The 25,568-nt window shown below is 51.5% G+C and overlaps 1 protein-coding gene across 1 annotated transcript in view; it reads right to left on the bottom strand.

The window, feature by feature from the left end:
• Nucleotides 1–2,039: 2,039 nt before the first annotated feature.
• The window catches only part of LOC132828268 (trichohyalin-like), a 109,656-nt gene continuing 86,127 nt past the window's right edge, over nt 2,040–25,568 (bottom strand). Inside the window, exons 28-33 of the mRNA XM_060845243.1 lie at nt 25,373–25,502; nt 21,408–21,489; nt 11,839–11,953; nt 9,637–9,738; nt 8,783–8,859; nt 2,040–2,559 (exon numbers count right to left, since the gene is read on the bottom strand). Of these exons, the coding sequence (XP_060701226.1) occupies nt 2,472–2,559; nt 8,783–8,859; nt 9,637–9,738; nt 11,839–11,953; nt 21,408–21,489; nt 25,373–25,502 (594 nt within the window). The 3' untranslated portion in view covers nt 2,040–2,471. The remainder of the gene's footprint in view (nt 2,560–8,782; nt 8,860–9,636; nt 9,739–11,838; nt 11,954–21,407; nt 21,490–25,372; nt 25,503–25,568) is intronic.

Below are 25,568 nucleotides of genomic sequence, written 5' to 3'. Positions count from 1 at the left end.
ATGGGACAGTGTGCAGTGATGGGACAGTGTGATGGTCAGTGCGATGGGACAGTGTGCAGTGATGGGGCAGTGTGCAGTGATGGGGCAGTGTGCAGTGATGGGGCAGTGCAATGGGTCAGTGTGCAGTGATGGGACAGTGTGCAGTGATGGGACAGTGTGATGGTCAGTGCGATGGGACAGTGTGCAGTGATGGGGCAGTGCGATGGGTCAGTGTGCAGTGATGGGACAGTGTGCAGTGATGGGACAGTGTGATGGTCAGTGTGATGGGACAGTGTACAGTGATGGGACAGTGTGATGGTCAGTGCGATGGGACAGTGTGCAGTGATGGGACAGTGCGCAGTGATGGGACAGTGCGCAGTGATGGGACAGTGTGATGGCACAGTGCGCAGTGATGGGACAGTGTGATGGGACAGAGCGCAAGGACAGAGCGCAGTGATGGGACAGTGTAATGGGACAGAGTGCAGTGATGGGACAGTGTAATGGGACAGTGCGCAGTGATGGGACAGTGTGATGGGACAGTGTGATGGGACAGAGCTCAGTGATGGGACAGTGCGCAGTGATGGGACAGTGTAATAGGACATAGCGCAGTGATGGGACAATGTGAAGGGACAGAGCACAGTGATGGGACAGTGTAATGGGACTGTGCGCAGTGATAGGACAGTGTAATGGGACAGAGCGCAGTGATGGGACAATGTGAAGGGACAGAGCACAGTGATGGGACAATGTGAAGGGACAGAGCACAGTGATGGGACACAGCGCAGTGATGGGACAGTGTGATGGGACAGAGCACAGTGATGGGACAGTGTAATGGACAGTGCACAGTGATGGGACAGTGTGATGGGACAGAGCGCAGTGATGGGACAGTGTAATGGGACAATGCGCAGTGATGGGACAGTGTAATGGGACAGTGCGCAGTGATGGGACAGTGTAATGGGACAGAGCGCAGTGATGGGACAGTGTAATGGGACAGTGCGCAGTGATGGGACAGTGTGATGGGACAGAGCGCAGTGATGAGACAGTGTAATGGGACAGAGCGCAGTGATGAGACAGTGTAATGGGACAGTGCGCAGTGATGGGACAGTGTAATGGGACAGAGCGCAGTGATGGGACAGTGTAATGAGACAGAGCGCAGTGATGAGACAGTGTAATGGGACAGTGCGCAGTGATGGGACAGTGTAATGGGACAGAGCGCAGTGATGGGACAGTGCGATGGGAGAGAGCGATGGGATAGTGCGCAGTGATGGGACAGTGTGATGGGACAGAGCTCAGTGATAGGACAGTGTGATGGGACAGTGTGATGGGACAGAGCGCAGTGATAGGACAGTGTGATGGGACAGAGCGCAGTGATAGGACCGTGTGATGGGACAGTGAGATGGAACAGTGTGATGGGACAGAGCTCAGTGATAGGACAGTGTGATAGGACAGAGCGCTGTGATGGGAAAGTATGATGGGACAGTGTGATGGGACAGAGCACAGTGATGGGACAGTGCGATGGGACAGTGTAATGGGACAGTGCGCAGTGATAGGACAGTGTAATGGGACAGAGCGCAGTGATGGGACAATGTGAAGGGACAGAGCACACTGATGGGACAGTGTGATGGGACAGTGCGCAGTGATGGGACAGTGTAATGGGACAGTGTGCAGTGATGGGACAGTGCGATGGGACAGTGTGCAGAGATGGGACAGTGTGATGGGACAGTGTGCAGTGATGGGGCAGTGTGCAGTGATGGGACAGTGCGATGGGACAGTGTGCAGTGATGGGACAGTGTGCAGAGATGGGACAGTGTGCAGTGATGGGGCAGTGTGCAGTGATGGGGCAGTGCAATGGGACAGTGTGCAGAGATGGGACAGTGTGCAGTGATGGGGCAGTGTGCAGTGATGGGACAGTGTGCAGTGATGGGACAGTGTGATGGGACAGTGTGCAGAGATGGGACAGTGTGATGGTCAGTGTGATGGGGCAGTGTGCAGTGATGGGACAGTGTGCAGTGATGGGACAGTGTGCAGTGATGGGGCAGTGTGCAGTGATGGGGCAGTGTGATGGTCAGTGTGATGGGACAGTGTGCAGTGATGGGACAGTGTGCAGAGATGGGACAGTGTGCAGTGATGGGACAGTGTGATGGGACAGTGTGCAGTGATGGGACAGTGTGATGGTCAGTGCGATGGGACAGTGTGCAGTGATGGGACAGTGTGCAGAGATGGGACAGTGTGCAGTGATGGGACAGTGTGCAGTGATGGGACAGTGTGATGGGACAGTGTGCAGAGATGGGACAGTGTGATGGGACAGTGTGCAGTGATGCGACAGTGCGATGGGACAGTGTGCAGAGATGGGACAGTGCGATGGGACAGTGTGCAGAGATGGGACAGTGTGATGGCACAGTGCGATGGGACAGTGTGCAATGATGAGACAGTGTGCAGTGATGGGACAGTGTGCAGAGATGGGACAGTGTGCAGAGATGGGACAGTGTGAAAGGCTATGAGCAGCACTTCCCCTTCTTCACGGGCTGTTTCACCATATCCACAGCCGGGACCCCGAAGTTCCCATCCTGCTGTTCCAGTAATCTGTAAACAACCAAGGAGAGGTGGCTGTGAACAGCTAGGACAGAGCAGGGACAGTACACACAGAGTGGGACAGTACACACGGACAGAGCAGGACAGTACACACGGACAGAGCAGGGACAGTACACACGGACAGTGTGGGACAGTACACATGGACAGAGCAGGGACATTACACACGGACAGAGCAGGGACAGTACACACGGACAGAGCGGGACAGTACACACGGACAGAGTGGGACAGTAAACACGGACAGAGTGGGACATTACACACAGACAGAGCAGGGACAGTACACACGGACAGAGCGGGACAGTACACATGGACAGAGCAGGGACAGTACACACGGACAGAGCGGGACAGTACACACTGACAGAGTGGGACAGTACACACAGAGTGGGACAGTACACACGGACAGAGTGGGACAGTACACACTGACAGAATGGGACAATACACACTGACAGAGTGGGACAGTACACACGGACAGAGCGGGACAGTACACACGGACAGAGTGGGACAGTACACACGGACAGAGCAGGGACAGTACACACTGACAGAGTGGGACAGTACACAAGGACAGAGTGTGACAGTACACAAGGACAGAGTGTGACAGTACACACGGACAGAGCGGGACAGTACACACAGACAGAGCGGGACAGTACACACAGACAGACAGAGCGAGGGGGTACACGCATACAGGCAGAGCGAGTGGGTACACACAGACAGACAGAGCGAAGGGGTACACACAGACAGACAGAGCGAAGGGGTACACACAGACTCACACAGTTAGGGGGTACACACGGAGAGACAGAGCGAGAGCGTACACAAAGACAGGCAGAAAGAAGGGGCACACACAGACAGACAGGGTGAGGGGGTACACACAGACAGACAGAGCGAGGGGGTACACAAGGACAGACAGAGCGAGGGGGTACACACAGACAGACAGGGTGAGGGGGTACACACAGACAGACAAAGCGAGGGGGTACACACAGACAGACAGAGCAAGGGGGTACACACGGAAAGACAGAACGAGGGGGTACACACAGACAGAGCTCAGGGTACACACGGACAGACAGAGCGAGGGGGTACATACGGACCGACAGAGAGAGGGGGTACACACGGACCGACAGAGAGAGGGGGTACACAGGGACAGGCAGAGCGAGGGGGTACACACAGACAGACAGAGCGAGGGGGTACACACGGACAGACAGAGCGAGGGGGTACACAGGGACAGACAGAGCGATTGGGTACACACGGACAGACAGAGCGAGAGGGGACACACGGAAAGAGCTCAGGGTACACACGGACAGACAGATCGAGGGGGTACACAATGAGAGACAGAGCAAGGGGGTACACACTGAGAGACAGAGCGAAGGGGTACACACAGACTCACAGAGTTAGGGGGTACATACGGAGAGACAAAGCAAGGGGGAATACACAGACAGACAGAGTGAGAGCGTACACAAAGACAGGCAGAAAGAAGGGGCACACACAGACAGACAGGGTGAGGGGGTACACATGGACAGACAGAGCGAAAGGGGTACACACAGACAGACAGAGTGAGGGGGTACACACGGACAGACAGAGCGAGGGTGTACACACAGACCAACAGAGAGAGGGGGTACACACGGACAGGCAGAGCGAGTGGGTACACACGGACAGGCAGAGCGAGGGGGTACACACTGAGAGACAGAGCGAGGGGGTACACACAGACAGACAGAGCGAAGGGGTACACAGAGACTCACAGAGTTAGGGGGTACACATGGAGAGACAGAGCGAGTGGGTACACACGGAAGGACAGAGCGAGGGGGTACACACGGACAGACAGAGCGAGGGGTACTCACAATCAGACAGAGCAAGAGGGTACACACGGACAGACAGGGTGAGGGGTACACACTGACAGAGCGAGGGGTAACACATGGACAGACAAAGCGAGGGTGTACACACAGACAGACAGAGCGAGTGGGTACACACGGACAGACAGAGCAAGGTGGTACACACGTACAGGCAGAGGGAGTGGGTACACACGGACACACAGAGCGAAGGGGTACACACGGAGAGACAGAGCGAGGGGGTACACACGGACAGACAGAGCGAGGGGGTACACACGGAGACACAGAGCGAGGAGGTACACACGGACAGAGAGAGTGAAGGGTGTACACACAGACAGGCAGAGCGAGGGGGTACACACAGAAACACAGAGCGAGGGGGTACACACGGAGAGACAGAGCGAGGGGGCACACACGTACAGGCAGAGCGAGGGGGTACACACGGAAGGACAGAGCGAGGGGGTACACACGGAAGGACAGAGTGAGGGGGTACACACAGACAGACAGAGCGAGGGGGTACACACGGACAGACAGACCAAGGGGTACTCACAATCAGACAGAGCAAGAGGGTACACACGGACAGACAGGGTGAGGGGTACACACTGACAGAGCGAGGGGTAACACATGGACAGACAAAGCGAGGGTGTACACACAGACAGACAGAGCGAGGGTGTACACACAGACAGACAGAGCGAGTGGGTACACACGGACAGACAGAGCAAGGTGGTACACACGTACAGGCAGAGGGAGTGGGTACACACGGACACACAGAGCGAAGGGGTACACACGGAGAGACAGAGCGAGGGGGTACACACGGACACACAGAGCGAAGGGGGTACACACGGACAGACAGAGCGACGGGGTACACACGGAGAGACAGAGCGACGGGGTACACACGGACAGACAGAGTGAAGGGGTACACACGGACAGACAGAGCGAAGGGGTACACACGGACAGACAGGGTGAGGGGGTACACACAGACAGACAGAGTGAGGGGTACACACTGACAGAGCGAGGGGTAACACATGGACAGACAAAACGAGGGTGTACACACAGACAGACAGAGCGAGTGGGTACACACGGACAGACAGAGCAAGGTGGTACACACGTACAGGCAGAGGGAGTGGGTACACACGGACACACAGAGCAAAGGGGTACACACGGACAGACAGAGCGAGGGGGTACACACGGACAGACAGAGCGAAGGGGGTACACACGGAGAGACACAGCGAGGGGGTACACACGGACAGGCAGAGGGAGTGGGTACACACGGACACACAGAGCGAAGGGGTACACACGGAGAGACAGAGCGAGGGGGTACACACGGACAGGCAGAGCGAGGGGGTACACACGGAGAGACAAAGCGAGGGGATACACACGGACAGACAGAGCGAAGGGGTACACACGGAGACACAGAGCGAGGAGGTACACACGGACAGAGAGAGTGAAGGGTGTACACACAGACAGGCAGAGCGAGGGGCTACACACGGACAGACAGAGCGAGTGGGTACACATGGGCAGGCAGTGCGAGTGGGTACACACAGAGCGAGGGGGCACACACGTACAGGCAGAGGGAATGGGTACACACGGACAGATAGAGCGAGGGGGTACACAGGGAAAGACAGAGCGATGGGGTACACACAGACAGAGCGCAGGGTACACACGGATAGGCAGTGCTAGGTGGTACACACGGACACACAGAGAGAGGGGGTACACACAGACAGACATAGCGAGGGGGTACACACAGACAGACAGAGAGAGGGGGTACACACAGACAGACAGAGAGAGGGAGTACACACAGACAGAGTGAGGGGGTACACACAGAGAGACAGAGCGAGGGGGTACACACGGAGAGACAAAGCGAGGGGGTACACACAGACAGACAGAGCGAGGGGGTACACACAGACAGAGTGAGGGGGTACACACAGAGAGACAGAGCGAGGGGGTACACACGGAGAGACAAAGCGAGGGGGTACACACGGAGAGACAAAGCGAGGGGGTACACACAGACAGAGAGAGCGAGGGGGACACACAGACAGACAGAGCGAGAGGGGGTGCACACAGACATTCAGAGCGAGGGGGTACACACGGAGAGACAGAATGAAGGGGTACACACAGACAGGCAGAGCGAGGGGGTACACAGGGAAAGACAGAGCGAGGGGGTACACACGGACAGACAGAGCGAAGGGGGTACACACAGACAGACAGAGCGAGGGGGCACACATGGACAGACAGAGCGAGGTGCTACACACGGACAGACAGAGCGAGGTGGTACACACGGACAGACAGAGTGAGTGGGTACACATGGAGAGACAGAGCGAGGGGGTACACACGGACAGGCAGAGTGAGTGGGTACACACAGACAGACAGAGCGAGAGCGTACACAAAGACAGGCAGGAAGAAGGGGTACACACAGACAGACAGAGCGAGAGGGGGTGCACACAGACATTCAGAGCGAGGGGGTACACACGGAGAGACAGAATGAAGGGGTACACACAGACAGGCAGAGCGAGGGGGTACACACAGACAGAGCGCAGGGTACACACGGACAGACAGATCAAGGGGGTACACACGGACAGACAGAGCGAAGGGGGTACACATGGACAGACAGAGCGAGGTGCTACACACGGACAAACAGAGCGAGGTGGTACACACGGACAGGCAGAGTGAGTGGGTACACACGGACAGACGGAGCGAGCGGGTACACACGGAAAGACAGGGCGAGGGGGTACACATGGACAGACAGAGCGAGGTGCTACACACGGACAGACAGAGCGAGGTGGTACACACAGACAGACAGAGCGAGGTGGTACACACGGACAGGCAGAGTGAGTGGGTACACACAGACATTCAGAGCGAGGGGGTACACACGGACCGACAGAGAGAGGGGGTACACACAGACAGACAGAGCAAGGGGGAAATACACAGACAGACAGAGCGAGAGCGTACACAAAGACAGGCAGGAAGAAGGGGTACACACAGACAGACAGAGCGAGAGGGGACACACGGAGAGACAGAATGAAGGGGTACACACGGACAGGCAGAGCGAAGGGGTACACACAGACAGACAGAGTGTGTGGGTACACACAGACAGAGCGAGGGGGTACACACAGACAGAACAAGGGGGTACACACAGACAGACAGAACAAGGGGGTACACACGGACAGACAGAGTGAGGGGGCACACACGGACAGACAGAGTGAGGGGGCACACACAGACAGAAAGAGCGAGGGGGTACACACGGACAGACAGAGTGAGGGGGTACTCACAGAGAGACAAAGCGAGGGGGACACACGGACAGACAGAGCGAGTGGGTACACACAGACAGGCAGAGCGAGTGGGTACACACAGACAGGCAGAGCGAGGGTGTACACACAGACAGGCAGAGCGAGGGGGGATACACAGAAAGACAGAGCAAAGGGGTACACGCGGACAGACAGAGCGAGGGGGCACACACGGACAGACAGAGCGAGGGGGTACACGCAGACAGACAGAGTGAGGGAGTACACACGGAGAGACAGAGCAAGGGGGGACACACGGACAGACAGAGCGAAGGGGCACACACAGAAAGACAGAGCGAGGGGTACACATAGACAGGCAGAGCGAGGGGTACACACAGACAGGCAGAGCGAGGGGGTACACACAGACAGACAGAGCGAAGGGGTACACGCGGACAGTCAGAGCGAAGGGGTACACACAGAGAGACAGAGCGAGGGGGTACACGCAGACAGACGGAGCGAGGAGGTACACACAGACAGACAGAGTGTGTGGGTACACACAGACAGAGCGAGGGGGTACACACAGACAGAACAAGGGGGTACACACAGACAGAACAAGGGGGTACACACAGACAGACAGAACAAGGGGGTACACACGGACAGAGAGAGCGAGGGGGTACACACAGAAAGACAGAGCGAGGGGGGATACACAGACAGACAGAGTGAGGGGGCACACACGGACAGACAGAGCGAGGGGGTACACACGGACAGACAGAGTGAGGCATACACACGGACAGACAGAGCGAGGGGGTACACACGGACAGACAGAGTGAGGGGGTACTCACAGAGAGACAAAGCGAGGGGGACACACGGACAGACAGAGCGAGTGGGTACGCACAGACAGGCAGAGCGAGTGGGTACACACAGACAGGCAGAGCGAGGGTGTACACACAGACAGGCAGAGCGAGTGGGTACACACAGACAGGCAGAGCGAGGGTGTACACACAGACAGGCAGAGCAAGGGGGTACACGCAGACAGACAGAACGAGGGGTACACACAGACAGACAGAGCGAGAGGGTACACACGGACAGAGTTGGGCAGCATGGACAAGTCGAACCGAGCAGCACAGGGAGACATCGGGTGAGAAGTCCGGAGGGCCTGCTGCGTGGGAATGGTGTACTTACTTTGTGAGGTGCAGCATGGCCGTGCTAACGTTGTGACCTGTATAGGCGCTACACTCATAGAACACGAGGTTGTATTCCTAGGGAGAGGGACGGAGATGAGGAGCAAATGAGAACTGTGTATGGAACTACTGTGTGCAAGGAGGCCACTCAGTCCATCAAGTCCACACTGACCCTCTGAAGAGTATCCCGTCCAGACCCACCTTCCCCGCACCCTATTCCTGTGACCCTGCATTTAGCTTGGCCAATCCACCCTGACCTGCACATCTTTGGACTGTGGGAGGAAACCGGAGCACCCGGAGGAAACCCACGCAGACACGGGGAGAACGTGCAAACACCACACAGACAGTCGCCTGAGGTGTGGGAATCGCGGCTGAGTCTTTCGCACTGTGCCAGACTTCCTAGAAACGGCCATTAGGAAACACGCCAGTGTGTGCACTGTCACTGAAGCTGCTCTGTCATCCATGATGCGATAAGGGTCAGGGGTGGGGTCACTCAGCTCACTGGGGTCAGTGTGACGAGAGACAAATTCGGCTCCTGTCGTTGGTTGGCTGGATGGGTGCTCCCTGTGCCAAAAACACTCCGAGTGAAGTGAACGAGATCTCCCCCCCCCCCACTTCAGGGAGTGGGGAGAAGGCTGACTTCAGCAGGCCCTGAGCAAGCTCCAACCAGCTCCCATTGAGTGGCATCAGCTGCCAACCGGGCATGTGGGTGGTGGGAGAGATGCTGGGGCTAATGAACCCGTGTAGGTAGAGTCTGTCAGACTGAGTTCATGGTGGGGGCAACACTGGGGGGGGGGAACGGGGTCCTCGGTATTGGCTGCAATGGAGCACCAAGTCTCGATGACAGGTACCAACCTGAGCAAGACGCTGCCCCTCAGGAACGGGCACCTGGCGGTGAGCGACATCATCGATCTTGTTCCCCAGAAGAAGGATGGCAACGTTATCATCCACTGTTTCCTGGGAAAAGACAGTTGGGAGAACAACACGCAGGAATGGGGAAAGGGAGGGAGGGATGGAGAGATTGTGGTGGCGAGAGAGAGAGAGAGAGAGATGGAGTGAGAGAAACAGAGATGGGGAAGAGAGATAGAGGGTGGTAAAGAAAGAGATGCAAGGGGAAGAGAGAGAGGTGGATTGAGAGAGAAATGGCAGGAGAAAGATGGAGGGAGAGGGAGTGGAGGGAGAGAGAAAAGAGAGGGAGAAATAAAGAGGAGACAGAGGAAGAAAAATTGAGTGAGAAATGGAAGGGAAGGGAAACAGAGAGATGCAGGCAGAGAGGAAGAAGAGAGACAATGTGGAAAGCAGGGCGTCATGGAGGGTGGATGGGACAGAGAGAGAGAAACAGAGTGAAAGGGATAGATAGATGGAGGAAAAGGAGAAAGACAGAAAGGCAGAGGAGGGAAGAAATAAACAGTGAGTGTGTGAGAGAGAGAGCGATGATGGATGGAGAGGAAGAAGGGGGGAATGGAAAGGTAAAGAGCAAGAGGGAGGTTTGCCTTGTTATACTGAACGTTGTTTGGAACTCCCCCTGTCACTGTATACAGCGCCTGCATTTAAAAGGGGTGTTTTAATCACAGTTTCTGCCCAACTCAACATCCAAAGAAGTGATTTGAAGATCCAATTCCAATTGACCTGATGGTAACTACAGCTCGAAGGATAAAAGATGCGAGGTGGGTGTGCCCTGTTCTCCTTCCAGCGGAGCCAGGGGGGCGTTCGATAATCACCGGAAGGAACAGCAAGCTCCCTGCTGGAGACAGCATCCAAAACGCAGCATTATGGGCACCGCACAGCACGGGAGGGTCAGCTTCGATACACACAGACACCCAACTAAATTACTCCTCTGCATAGCTCTGAGCAGAAAGAAGCAACATGAGGGATGGAGTCATCCCAAGAGACCGTTGTCAAGTCGATGTTGGTGAAATGATCTGCTTTATCTGAACATGACAGGAACATGCAATTACCCTGTCCAACACAATCCTCCCGCTGGCTGTGCTTTCAGTTTTAATTCCCTCACAGGTCTGGCCCAGCATTTATTGCCCACCATTAGTTGACCCTTGAGATGGTGATGGTGAACTGCCATCTTGAACAACAGCAGCCAATGGGGTGCAGGGACAATCACGGTGCCCAGAATTTTAACCCAGCGACGGTGCGGGATGGCAGTATATTTCCCAGTCAGGATGGCGAGTGACTTGGAGGGGAACTTGCAGGGGCTGGTGTCCCCTTGTACCTGCTGGAGGGAAGTGGGCATGGAAGGTGCTGTCCAATGATCTTTGGTGAATTTCTGCAATGCATTCTGGGAGGGGGTGTTTGTGGATGTGGTGCCAATCAAGCGCGGGCTGCTTTGTCCTGGACGGCGTCGAGCTTCTTGAATTGGAGCTGCCCCCATCCAGGGCAAGTGGGGAGTATTCCATCACACTCTTGACTTGTGCCTTGGAGATGGTGGGGAGGCAGGAAGTGAGTTACTGACCATAGTATTCCTAGCCTCTGGCCTGCTCTGGTAGCCACATTACTAGTATGTCGAGCCCAGTTCAGTTTCTGGTTATTGGTAACCCCAGGATGTTGATAGTGGAGGGACTCAGTGATGGCAATGCCTTTGAATAGCAAGGGTAGTGGTTAGATTCTCTTTACCTGGAAATGGTTATTGTTCACAGACTGTTTCATGATCTAAGGAGTCATGGATGGTGCTATCAGACATGCAGTCTGCAGCGATCTAGCATTGTTTAGAACTCAAAGCTGGGAAAACTAAAACTCTTCTCTTCAGCCCCTTTCCATAGGGTTCAGTGTCATCGCTATTAACAGTACTGTGCTCCACTGCATGAGGCTGTGTCTAACAGACACAGGGTTAAGAGTGACACCAGTGAGAAGGACAGGCCAATAGTACCTGTGCATGACCCCAAATGGGCCTTGGAGACCTAAGATCAGTGATCAGAAAATATCAGATCCACGTTGGTAAATACCGGCCTGTTTCAGTGTGCGTACAGGAAGGTCCTAGCCAGACTGATCCCTGAACGCTGACAATTCTCATGCAGCTCAAAGCACTAGAATTTAAATGTCTCTTACCTTGACAGATGCCAGCCAGTAGCGTACCTCGGTGAATGAGTTGGACGATGTAATGTCATACATCACGATCACCCCGTCGGCCTTTCTGAAGAACTGCTTGGTTAAACTGCGGAATCTGACCAGAGAGAAGAGGAGAGCAGTCAGGGGCATGGGCAACAGTTAAAGGAGCCAATCACTGAAGGGGTCACTGACTGGCCATTAGCTCATTTCCACTTCCTGTCATCTTTCCTGAGATGCGTAACGCCACTAGAAGAGGGAGGATACCACAAAAGGAAAAACTAGTTTAAAAAAAACAACAATAGTGGTAATGTCCCAACCTCTTGGCTAGGAGGCCATGTGTGTCATACCTGAACAGGTTATTGAGAAAAGTATCCGTGGAGCTATGTTTCAAAGTTACATAAGACAAGTCAGGGCAATGCATGTCATCCACCAGTTTTACAAGGTTTTCCTACTGGGAAGGGGTCACCCAGCCAGGAACGTGCCAAACTCCGGCCTACCAGGGTACCAGAGTCAAGGAGGTCACTGGCCGTCTACCAGTGGTAGGGGGAGGGTGAACAGTGGTCCATGTCAGTACCAATACAGAGGGAGTAAGAGAGATCAGTGCTTGTTGTGGAGGAAGAGTGAGGTGGGAAAGAAAGGGTTAAGCTGGTCCTCAGAGGCAGCAGGTCAGCCATGCTGCTACAGCAAGTCTAGAAGTAGGAGGATTGAGCAGATCTGTCTGCACTCGGACACCCAGAGAGAGCCACTGGGACAGAGGTTAGTTTGATGAAACATTGGGTAGAAAATGAGGTCTGCAGATGCTGGAGATCACAGCTGAAAATGTGTTGCTGGTTAAAGCACAGCAGGTTAGGCAGCATCCAAGGAACAGGAAATTCGACGTTTTAGGCATAAGCCCTTCATCAGGAATTCCTGATTTTCAGTTGATGAAACATTGGGCTGGTTTGGACAGCTGTAGGGGCTGCAGCTCAATGCCAACTGATGCCCTCATGGGTGGGCATGCTGATGAACTGGGCTAATATGTCCACTCCAGTCCAGTTTCTGGTTATTGGTAACCCCAGGATGTTGAGAGTGGGGGTTTCAGTGATGGTAATGAATATCATGGGGCAGGGGTTAAATGCTCTTTCGGTGGAAATAGTTATTGGACACAAAACTGCTGATGCAACTGGAGAGGATTGGACCCAACCTGGCAAGATGATAGGAGGAACAAGGTGATAGGGGGAACAAGGCGATAGGGGGAACAAGGTGATAGGAGGAACAAGGTGATAGGGGGAACAAGGCGATAGGGAACAAGGTGATAGGAGGAACAAGGCGATAGGGAACAAGGTGATAGGGGGAACAAGGTGATAGGGAACAAGGTGATAGGGGGAACAAGGTGATAGGGGGAACAAGGCGATAGGGGGAACAAGGCGATAGGGGGAACAAGGTGATAGGAGGAACAAGGTGATAGGGAACAAGGCGATAGGGGGAACAAGGCGATAGGGAACAAGGTGATAGGGAACAAGGTGATAGGAGGAACAAGGCGATAGGGAACAAGGCGATAGGGGGAACAAGGCGATAGGGGGAACAAGGTGATAGGGGGAACAAGGTGATAGGGGGAACAAGGTGATAGGGAACAAGGTGATGGGGGAACAAGGTGATGGGGGGAACAAGGCGATAGGGGGAACAAGGCGATAGGGGGAACAAGGCGATAGGGGGAACAAGGTGATAGGGAACAAGGCCATAGGGGGAACAAGGTGATAGGGGGAACAAGGCCATAGGGGGAACAAGGCGATAGGGGGAACAAGGCGATAGGGAACAAGGTGATAGGGGGAACAAGGTGATAGGAGGAACAAGGTGATAGGAGGAACAAGGTGATAGGGGGAAGGTGACAAGGTTTTCGGAGGAAGGGTGGAGCATGAGGAAGGAGAAACATGACGTACAGAGGTTTGGGCGAAGGATTTAATAGTAAAGTGGAATTCAGAAGACTTTAGGTTAGATCAGGCAGAAAAGCAATTGTAATAAATATAAATCAGGTTCCAAGTTAACACGTATGTGAACATCCCAGAGCACGGCTGTGGGTGATTCATTTCTGGACATTTTGTCACCGTACTCGGTAACATCTTCAGTGGGCCTCCAGGCAAAGCACCGCTGATGATTCCTGCTTTCTGTTTGGGTTTCTCTGGGTTGGTGATGTCAGTGAGTAAACCTACATCCACAACCTCAACCTGAGCTACAAATCTGCTCCAAACTCACTAATTCCAAAGTATGATAAATAAGGCTGATGTGCTGCAGGTATAAACCAGCCCAGTTTGGGGCGATGAAATGTTATGGTGATAAGGGAGACTTGGCTAAATCGGGCAGGTCTAGCCCTGACATATTTCTGAAGACAAGCTGTTCAAAGTTTCTGCAGGCCATTTGTTGAAGATGACAGGGCAGACTGAGAAAACCGTTAAACAAGGCACTTGTGTTTCCAGGCTTTCGAAAGAGAGGCAGAGAGCACAAAAACAAAAAGGAAATGGTTAATGTTTATAAAACCCTGTTTCTCCTCAACCAGAATATCAAAACCAGACCGTGTAGGTTAGTACGGATGTGATAGCTGCAGGCAGGGGTTAGGAAAAACCATGAAAATGATTCCAGAGGTGAGGGATCTCACGAAAAGCTGAGACTGCTCTTGTTGCAAAGTGTGAGAGGAGATTTGACTGAGGTGTTCAAAACCATGAGGATCTGGACTGAGTGGGGAGGGAGAGAGAGAGACAGAGAGACAGAGAGCAGGTATTCCCATTGGTGAAAGGTTCAAGACCCAGACAGAACTAACAATGCGGAAAAAAGAGTCAGTGGTGACTTGAGGAAAAGCTGTTTGGAAAGTATTGAGTGGTTCGAGTCTGGGCAGCTCTGCCTGAATAAAGGGAGAATGGCTGGGTGTGAGTAGGGATGGCCAGGTTTCCTGTGGAGAGGAATGGGCAGTTGGCTATGCTGGCAGGGTGGCCTGCTGCACTGACAGTGCAGTGTGAAGCTGTGTCTAACCCTGTACAATTGGCTCAATGTGGAAACCTGACTCTGTCTCTTGACAGAGGTTAGTCATTCCAACATGTCTGTCAGGCTGCCTCTCTCCCAGGTTTGAGTGACAGTGTGGACTGAAATACTGCAGGCTGCTTTCCCAGCTCTTGGGGAGGCCAGCAGCAGGAGGAGGGGTGTGTGACACGCTGGGGACGGGAGGAAGGCTTCATTCCATTTTCAATCCCTGAACCTCAAAAGGCAGCTCAGGACAGGCCAGCCCAATGGACACCAGCGACGATCTCCCAGGTACAGGGGAGAGGGAGAGGGAGGGTCAGGGGTGTGAGGATTGGAGTTAGATGTAACTGGGTTAAAGTAAAGAGATAACAGCGATAGGGTTAAAGACAGAGTTAGGGCTGTGTGGGTTGGGGTTAGGGTTAGGGTTCGGACTGTGTGGGTTGGGGTTGGGGTTAGGGTTAGGGCTATGTGGGTTGGGTTAGAGTTAGGACTGTGTGGGTTTAGGTTAGGGTTAGGGCGATAGGGTTAGGATTAGGGTTAGGGTTAGGGTTAAGTTAGGGTTGGGCTAGGGTTAGGGCTGTGTGTGTTTAGGTTAAGGTTAGGATTAGTGTTAGGGTTAGGGCTATGTCTGTTGGGTTAGGGTTCGGGCTGTGTGGGTTGGGTTAGTGTTTTGTTGGTTGCGTGGGTTATGGTTAAGTATAGGGCTGGGTGGTTAGGGTTAGGGTTAGGGTTACAACTGTGTGGGTTAGGATTAGAGGTACGGTTAGGGCTATGTGGGTTAGGGTTAGAGTTAGGGTTATGGTATTTTTAGGATAGGATCATGGTTAGAGTTAGGGCTGTATTGGTTCGGGTTAGGGTTAGGATTAGTGCTGAGCGGGCTGGGGTTAGCAATAAGGCTGTGTGTGTTGAGGTTAGGGTTAGTACTATGTTTCCTGCGAATCGGGTTTGGGTTAGCGTTTGGGTTAGGGTTAGTGCTGTGTAGGTTAGGGTTAGGGTTAGGGCTGTGTGTGTTGGGGTTAGGGTTAGGGCTGTGTGAGTTGAGGTTAGGGTTAGGGTTAGGATTGTGTGGATTGAGGTTATAGTTAGGGTTGTGTTGGTTGGGGTTAGAGTTAGAGTTAGGGTTAGAGCTGTGTGGTTAGGCTTTGGGTTCAGGTTTGGGTTAAGGTTAGGGTTTGGATTAGGGTTAGGGTTCGGGCTGTGTTTGTTGGGGGGTAAGGTTCGGGTTAGTGTTAGGGCTGCATAGGACAGTGTTAGGGTTAGGGTTAGGGTTAGGGTTAGGGTTAGGGCTTTGTGAGGGTAAGGACTGTGTGGGTTGGGGTTTAGGTTAAGCTATAGGGTTAGGGTTAGGGTTAGGGTTAGAGTAAGGTTTAGGGTTAGGGTTGTGTGGGTTGGGTTAGGGTTAGGGTTAGGGTTAGGGCTGTGTGGATTGGGGTTAGGGTTAGGGTTGTGTGGGTTGAGGTTAGGGTTTGGTTTAGGGTTTGGATTAGGGTTAGGGGCTAAGGTTCGGGTGAGTGTTAGGGTTAGGGTTAGGGTTAGGGCGATATGATTAGGTTAGGGTTAGGGCTATGTGGGTTGGGATGAGTTCAGGTTCAGGCTGTGTCGATACGGTTTGGGTTAGGGGTTAGGGTTAGGGTTAGGGTTAGGGCTATGTGGGTTGGGTTAGGGTTAGGGTTAGGGTTAGGATTAGGGTTAGGGTTAGGGCTATGTGGGTTGGGTTAGGGTTAGGATTAGGGTTAAGGCTGTGTGGGTTGTGGTTAGGGTTGGGGTTAGGGTTAGGGCTGCATGTCTTTAGGTTAGGGTTTGGGTTAGGGTTAGGGTTAGGGTTAAGGCTGTGTGGGTTGAGGTTAGGGTTGGGGTTAGGGTTAGGATTAGGATTAGGGCTATGTGGGTTGGGATGAGTTCATGTTCAGGCTGTGTCGATAGGGTTGGGTTAGGGTTAGGGCTAGGGCTATGTGGGTTGGGATGAGTTCAGGTTCAGGCTGAGTCGATAGGGTTTGGGTTAGGGTTAGGGTTTGGGTTAGCGTTAGGGTTAGGGTTTGGGTTAGGGTTAGGGTTGGGGCTATGTGTGTTGGGTTAGGGTTAGGGTTAAGGCTGTGTGGGGTTGAGGTTAGGGTTGGGGTTAGGGTTAGGGCTGCATGTCTTTAGGTTAGGGTTAGGGTTAGGTACAGGGTAGGGCGTGTGTGGGTTGGGGTTACGGTTAACACTGTGTGGGATAGGGTTAGGACTATGGTTAGGTCTGTGTGGGTTGGGATGGTTAGTGTTGGGGTGAGAGTTAGGATTGTGTGGGTTGTGGTTTGTGTTAGGGCTGTGTGTGTGTTGTGATTAGGGTTAGGAAAGTGTGGTTAGGGTTAGGGTGAGGGCTGTGTGGGCTGTGGTTAGAGTGAGGGTAGTGTAGTTAGGGTCGGGTTAAGGTCAGTGTTTGGGCTGTGTGCGTTGGGTTTGTGTTAGAGCAATATGGTTAGGGTTAGGGCTGTGTGCTTAGGGTTAGGGTTAGGGTTAAGGCCTCGCTTAGGGCTGTGTGATGAGGGTTAGGGTAGAGTGGGTTGGGGTTAGGTTTAGGGTTAGGGTTAGGGTTAGGTTTAGGTCTGCAATAGGGTTAAGGTTAGGTTTAGGGTTAAGGTTAGTGTTAGGGTTGGGTTAGTTTTAGGGTTAGTGCTAGGGTTAGGGCTCGCGTTAAGGTTAGAACTGTGTGGGTTAGGGTTAGGGTTTGGGTGGGGTTAGAGCTAGGGTTAGGGATGCTTCAGTTGGGTTTAGGGTTCGGGTTAGGGTTAGTGCTGTGTGGGTTGGGGTTAGGGTTCAGTTTCGGGATTGGGTTTGTGGGTTAGTAGTCAGGGTTCGGGTTGTGTGGGATGTGTTTGAGGTTAGGACTGTGTGGGTTCGGGTTAGGGTAGGGCTGTGTGGGTTGAGGTTAAGTTCAGTGCTGTGTGGGTTAGGTTTAGGGTTTGGGTTACTTTAAGTTTAGGCTAAGGGTTAGGATTTGGGCTGAATGTGTTGGGGTTAGGATTAGGGCTGTATGGTTAACGTTAGAGAAAGTGTTAAAGTTCGGGCTAGGGCTGTGTAGGTTGGGGTTAGTGTTAGGGTTGGTTTAGGGTTATGGCGGTGTGGGTTGGCATTAGGTTTAGGGTTGTGTTGTTAAGGTTAGGGTAAGGATTCAGTTTTTGGCTAGGATTTGGGCTGCAATAGGTTTAGCGTTAGGGTTATGGTTAGGGTTAGGGCTGTGTGTATTAGGATAGAGTTAGGGTTATGGCTGTGTTGGTTGGCGATAGAGTTAGGGTTAGGGTTAGAGCTGCGTGGGTTGGGGTTAGCGTTAGGTTTAGGGTTAGGGTTAGGTTTAAGGCTCTGTGGGTTAAAGTTAGGGTGAAAGTTAGGGCTGTGTGTGTTGAGGTTAGGGTTAGCATTGTGAGGGTTAGGTTTAGGGTTAGGGCTGTGTGGGTTAGGGTTAGGGTTAGGTCTGTGTAGATTGGGGTTAAGATTAGGGTTGTGTGGGTGGAGATTAGGGTTAGGGTTAGGGTTAGGGTTAGGACTGTGTGGGTTGGTATTATGGTTAGGGTTCAGGCTGTGTGCGTTGGGGTCTGGGTTAGGGCAGTGTGGGTTGGAGTTAAGGTTAGAGTTATGGGGCTACGGGTTAGGGTGAGGATAGGGTTAGGGTGAGCACTGTGTGGGTTGGGGTTAGGCTTAGGGATGTGTGTGTTGGGTTAGGTTTAGGGCTGTTTGGTTAGGCTAGCGTTGGGTTAGTGCTGTGTTTGTTGTGATTAGGGTTCAGGTTAGGGTTAGGGTAGGTTTCGGGATAGGGTTAGGGTTAGGGTTAGGATTGGGATTGGGGTTAGGGTTCGGACGATAGGGTTAGGGTTAGGGGTAGGATTAGGGTTAGGATTTGGGCGATAGGGTTAGGGTTAGGATTAGGGTTAGAGCTGTGTGGGTTGTGGTTAGGGTTAGGGCTGTGTGGGTCAAGGTTAGCGTTAGGGCTAGGGCGATAGGGTTAGGGTTAGGGTTAGGGTTAGGGCTGTGTGGGTCAAGGTTAGCGTTAGGGTTAGGGCGATAGGTTTAGGGTTAGGGTTAGGGCTGCGATAGGGTTAGGGTTAGGGCTGTGTGTATTAGGATAGAGTTAGGATTATGGCTGTGCTGGTTGGCGATAGGGTTAGGGTTCAGGTTAGGGTTAGAGCTGTATGGGTTGGGGTTAGGGTTAGGGTTAGGTTTAGGGCTCTGGGTTAAAGTTCGGGCGAGGTTTAGAGTGTTGAGGTTAAGGTTAGCATTGTGAGGGTTAGGTTTAGGGTTAGGGCTGTGTTTGTCGAGTTTTGCATTAAATCTATGTGGATTGGGGTTAAGGTTAGGGTTAGGGTTAGGGTTCAGGTTGGGGTGAGGTAAGAGTTAGGCTTAGGGCTGTGTGGGTTCAGGTTAGGGTTAGGGTTAGGGTTAGGGTTAGGGTTGAAGTTAGACCTGTGATAGCGATAGGGTTCAGGTTCAGCCTAGGGTTAGGGATGTGCAGGTTTGGGTTCATCTTTTGTCGATTAATGCTAGCTTCACAGGTTTAGGGCTAAGGGGAAGCTGTTGATAAAGAGCTCAGGCAGAGTCAGAATTGCAGTTTCTTGCCCACTCTGACCTGTTGACCTCGACAGCAATGACAGGTCCCACATCATGTGATTAGAGTGACTGCTTTGGCTGACTGTCTCCCTCCAGCCACCCCATATCTCCAAGGGGATCTGGAAACTGAAATCCCCAACAATGTTCCTCCCCCAACTCCATTTCTCATCAATAACCCATCACCTCCATCAATAACCCATCACCTCCATCAATAACCCACCACCTCCATCAATAACCCACCACCCCCATCAATAACCCACCACCCCCATCAATAACCCACCACCTCCATCAATAACCCACCACCCCCATCAATAACCCACCACACCCATCAATAACCCACCACCTCCATCAATAACCCACCACCCCCATCAATAACCCACCACCCCCATCAATAACCCACCACCTCCATCAATAACACACCACCCCCATCAATAACCCACCACCTCCATCAATAACCCACCACCTCCATCAATAACCCACCACCCCATCAATAACCCACCAACCCCGATTTTCTGTTGCTATGTCCCCCGCCCCGCCATTCCCCATTGATATCCCCCAACTCCCATTTCCCATCAATGTCCCTCGCCCACCCCCAATCCTCATCAACATTTCCTCCACACCCAGTGCTGCCTCCTTTTCCATTTGAGGACTCCCATTTCCCCATTAATAAACCCCCCCCATATCCTATTTTCCCTGAGCTACTCTACATTATCAATGTTCGTTTATCTCTGATTGTCTTCAGGCCTGAGTCCTGGAGTTACTGTCCCTTAATATTTGGACACGCCCTCATACTGTCTTGTTAACATACTGGCAGAGAGCTATTCATCCTTAACATTCACACTGACCCCTGAGGTACTGTCCCTTTAACACACTGACCCCTCAGGGTACTGTCCCTTTAACAAACTGACCCCGAGGGGTACTCTCCCTTTAAGAAACCTCCCCTGTGGTACTGTCCCTTTAACAGGCTGACCCCTGGAGGTACTGTCCCTTTAATACACTGACCCCTGGAGGTACTGTCCCTTTAATACACTGACCCCTGGAGGTAGTTCTAAAGAAGGAACCTGAACCACAGATGCTGCCAGATCCGCTGAGATTCTCCAGCAGGTTTTTCCCCCAAGGGGTACTGGTCCATGACTGAAAGTTTTCCAATCCCATTGCTCTTACACAAATACTGCTGATTGGTTGAATAACCTGAAATCTCAGGCTGCTATTGAATAAATAATCTGAAACCTCAGGCTGCTATTGGTTAAATAACCTGAAACCACAAGCTGCTATTGGTTGAATAACCTGAAACCACAAGCTGCTATTGGTTGAATAACATGAAATCTCAGGCTGCTATTGGTTGAATAACCTGAAACCTCAGGCTGCTATTGGTTAAATAACCTGAAACCCCAGGCTGTTATTGGTTGAATAACCTGAAACCACAAGCTGCTATTGGTTGAATAACCTGAAACCGCAGGCTGCTATTGGTTGAATAACCTGAAACCACAAGCTGCTATTGGTTGAATAACCTGAAATCTCAGGCTGCTATTGGCTGAATAACCTGAAACCTCAGGCTGCTATTGGTTAAATAACCTGAAACCCCAGGCTGCTATTGGTTGAATAACCTGAAACCACAAGCTGCTATTGGTTGAATAACCCGAAATCTCAGGCTGCTATTGGCTGAATAACCTGAAACCTCAGGCTGCTATTGGTTAAATAACCTGAAACCCCAGGCTGCTATTGGTTGAATAACCTGAAACCACAAGCTGCTATTGGTTGAATAACCTGAAATCTCAGGCTGCTATTAGCTGAATAACCTGAAACCTCAGGCTGCTATTGGTTAAATAACCTGAAACCCCAGGCTGCTATTGGTTGAATAACCTGAAACCACAAGCTGCTATTGGTTGAATAACCTGAAACCACAGGCTGCTATTGGTTGAATAACCTGAAACCTCAGGCTGCTATTGGTTGAATAACCTGAAACTGCAGGCTGCTATTGGAGACCCCACACTCACCGCTCCTGTCCTGCAGTATCCCAGAGTTGAAGGGCAATGTGTCTGTTGTCCACTGTCAGGGTCTTCACTCGATAGTCTATCCCTGCAATCAGGGGGGAAGAGGTCAGAGCAATGACAGGGAATAGTCCAGTTATGAGAACATTCTCTGAGGAAACATCTCCTTCCTCACAGGGTGAGGTCTACGCCAGTCTGATGACCGCAGCATCCCTGAGGTCAGGGCCTGGGCCAGTTACTGTGTAACTCAAGGCTGGCCTAACCCAATGGCTAGATATCATTTCACTCTGGAACATAACTATGAGCCACCCTTAGACAGCAATACTGTCTCTGTCTCACACCATTCACTGCATCAGGACACACAAACTCACATTCCAGACTGACAGGCCAGTGCAGCACTGAGGGAGTGCCACACTGCCAGAGATGCCATCTTCCAGAGAATACATGAAACCAAAGCCCCACCTGCCCTTGCAGGGGAATAGATTATTTCAAACAGAACAAGAATGAGTTTAGATTACTTACAGTGTGGAAACAGGCCCTTCGGCCCAACAAGTCCACACCGACCCGCCGAAGCACAACCCACCCATACCCCTACACTTACCCCTTTCCCAACACTACGGGCAATTTACCGATTCACCTGACCCGCACATCTTTGGACTGTGGGAGGAAACCGGAGCACCCGGAGGAAACCCACGCAGACACGGGGAGACCGTGCAAACTCCACACAGTCAGTCACCTGAGGCGGGAATTGAACCCGGGTCTCTGGCGCTGTGAGGCAGCAGTGCTAACCACTGTGCCACCGTGCCGCCCATGTCGTCCCCAGTCACCTTGGCAATATTTATTCATCAAACAAAATCATTCAAAGCTCATCACTGACAGCGATGTTTGTGGGATGTTACAGTGCGTCAGTTGACTTGTGTTGCTTTCCTGGGAAAGGTTCCACCGCTGTGAGATTATAATTAATTGAATAGACTGTTGTCCTTTGAAGCAAAAAAAAGGACAAATAGATTTGTTCCAACAATTTAAACTCCTGAAGGGCCGTGACAGAGAGAAATAGGAGACTGTTCCCAATGGGTAAAGGGCTGATAAACACAGGTTACAGATCGAAAGCAAAAGGACTTTAAGAAATGTGAACAAATAACCTTGTGGAACAGCAGTTTGGAATTGGAATGCCGTGTTTCATTATATGGTAGATCCAGGATAAACAGTATTCCTCAAAAGGAAATTACCTGGAGAAGATTTGAAAAATGCGGAGATATCAGGAAGATTGAGGGAATGGGACTAAACAGATTTCACTTTGAAAGAGACAGCACAGACTCAATGGGCCCTTTCTCTGTATGATTTAAGTATTCTATGACCATGATCAATTACATTACAAACTAATTTCAATGGCTTTAAACTCTCCAATGGCAAGAACAGACACTATATCAATGCAAGTCCTTCAGCCAGCCCAGGGAACCTATCTGACAATGATGGGTGTACCAGAAAACGAAGCCACACATATTCCCAGGGGATCGCAAAGTGACTGAGAGCTAACCAAAACCTTCTGAGGTATCGTCATTGTTCATATACAAACATACAGCAGCAGAACTGTACACATCAAAAACCTGCACGTAATGAATGAAACCGTTGGCCAAGTCACCTGTTGGGTGGGGGACTCCTATTGGAAAGACAAGTTTAATCAAACAACATTAGAGGAAACTGGCACTCATGGTAAAAGCCATTGACCAGTATGGCACAGCCTTGAGTCTGACAGTGGAGGTGTGAACCACCTATTCTTGGGTTTGGCTTCAGTTTTGGTTGTAGCAGAAAGTGAGGACTGCAGATGCTGGAGATCAGAGCCGAAAATGCGTTGCTGGAAAAGCGCAGCAGGTCAGGCAGCATCCAAGGAGCAGGAGAGTTGACCTTTTGGGCATGCGCCCTTCTTCAGGAATGAGGAGGGCTTGTGCCCGAAACGTCGACTCTCCTGCTCCTTGGATGCTGCCTGACCTGCTGCGCTTTTCCAGCAACACATTTTCAGCTTCAGTTTTGGTAGTGTCAGTTTCATAGTCTAACATTGGTATTGCACCTGGTTAGCACTAACTAAACCAGGTTAACACTAACTAAACCAGGTAACTCTGATAATGAAAACATTCATATGAAAATAACACAGAAATTGGGCATGAAGGTGATGTGACTGTGACCAACTTTTCTATCAGCTTTTCCCACTGTGGGATGATCTGAAATATTTACAATAACTAAATTACTAAAATCATCATAACTAACACCAAAACCTAGGAAAAGTTTTGGAAAGGATTATAAGAGATGAGACTTATAACCATCTAGCAAGCAACAATTTGATTTCCGATCGTCAACATGGTTTCGTTAAGGGCCCTTGATGTGGTATACTTGGACTTCTCTGAGTTTTTTGAGAAGGTGACCAAGCGTGTCGATGTGGGTAGGGCAGTTGACGTGGTATACATGGATTTCAGTAAAGCCTTTGATAAGGTTCCACATGAGAGGCTGTTGGAGAAAATGCAGAGGCATGGGATTGAGAGTAATTTAGCAGCTTGGATTAGAAACTGGTTTTCTGAAAGAAAGCAGCGAGTGGTGGTTGATGTAAAATGTTCACCCTGGAGTCTGGTTACTAGTGGTGTGGCAAAAGGATCTGTTTTGGGACCACTGCTGTTTGTCCTTTTTATAAATGACTTAGATGCAGGCATGGGTGGATGGATTAGTACATCTGCAGGTGACACTGAAGTCGATGGAGTAGTGGGCAGTTTGGAAGAATGTTACAGGTGGCAGGGGGACTTGGATAAACTGCTGAATTGGGCTGAGAGGTGGCAAATGGAGTTCAATGCAGCTCAATGTGAGGTGATGCACTTTGGGAAGAATAACAGGAAGGCAGAGTACTGGGTCAATGGAAAGATTCTTGGTAGTGTGGGTGTGCAGAGGGATCTTGGAGTCCATGTACATAGATCCCTGAAAGTTGCTACCCAGGTTGATGGTGCTGTTAAAAAGGCATACGGTGTGTTAGGTTTCATTTGTAGAGGGATTGAGTTCTGGAGCTGCAATGTTATGCTGCAACTATACAAAACGCTAGTGTGGCCACACTTGGAATATTGTGTACTGGTCGCCATATTTCGGGAAGGATGTGGAAGCACTGGAAAAGTTGCAGAGGAGATTTACCAGGATGTTGCCTGGTCTGGAAAGAAGGTCTTATGAGGAGAGGCTGAGAGACTTGGGTCTGTTCTCATTGGAAAGAAGAAGCTAAAAGGGGATTTGTTAGAGACATACAAGATGATCAGATTAGATAGGGTAGACAGTGAATGACTTTTTCCTAGGATGATGATGTCAGCTTGTACAAGGGGGCATAACTACAAATTGCAGGGTGATAGATTTAAGACAAATGTCAGAGGCAGGTCCTTCATTCAGAGACTGGTAAGGGCATGGAATGCCCTGCCTTCCAATCTAGTTACCTCAGGAACATTAGGGAGATTTAAACAATCCTTAGATATGCACATGGATGATGATGGGATAATGTAGGGGGACGAGCTGAGAATAGTTCACAGGTCGGCGCAACATCGAGGGCTGAAGGGCCTGTTCTGTGCTGTGTTGTTCTATGTTCTATGTTCGAACTCAGTGCTAGTCGCACTGACCCCATGCTATTGTGTGTGATTTACCCTGCTTTATACTGATGCACTGTCGTAGAATATTCTTCATGATTAATCGATGAGTGTAAGCGAACCAGTATAGAGGGAGTCTGACTCTGCATTATAAAGTAACAAGCTGCGTTTGGGTCGGTTTGTTTGCTTTCTCCTGGGTTAAAAGCATTGCTGGCTCCACCAGCTTTCCCTGCCCACCCCGAATTGCCCAGTTAAGGGTCAACCTGTGGGTTTGAAGTCACTTGTCCCAAACTGGGCAAAGATGGCAGGTTTCCGTCTCGGAAGGACACTGGTGAAGCAGATGGGGATGCTGCCTTGTTGCCATACCTACTGTGGAGGGCATCCCAGGCTCAAAACTATCATCATAAAACCGCTGGATGAAGGATGTTTTCCCAGCATTGGCATTGCCAACAAACATGATGTTGTAGAGATGGTCGGGATCCTTGCTGATTCCCACCTGTGGAACAGGAGGAGAGATCTAATGAAGGAGTAACACGACTTCACTTTACCGAATTGCCACTCC

This window comes from Hemiscyllium ocellatum, chromosome 26 (genome assembly GCF_020745735.1).
Source record: "Hemiscyllium ocellatum isolate sHemOce1 chromosome 26, sHemOce1.pat.X.cur, whole genome shotgun sequence".
NCBI lineage: Eukaryota > Metazoa > Chordata > Chondrichthyes > Orectolobiformes > Hemiscylliidae > Hemiscyllium > Hemiscyllium ocellatum.
This window is presented reverse-complemented; position numbering and strand designations above follow the sequence as displayed.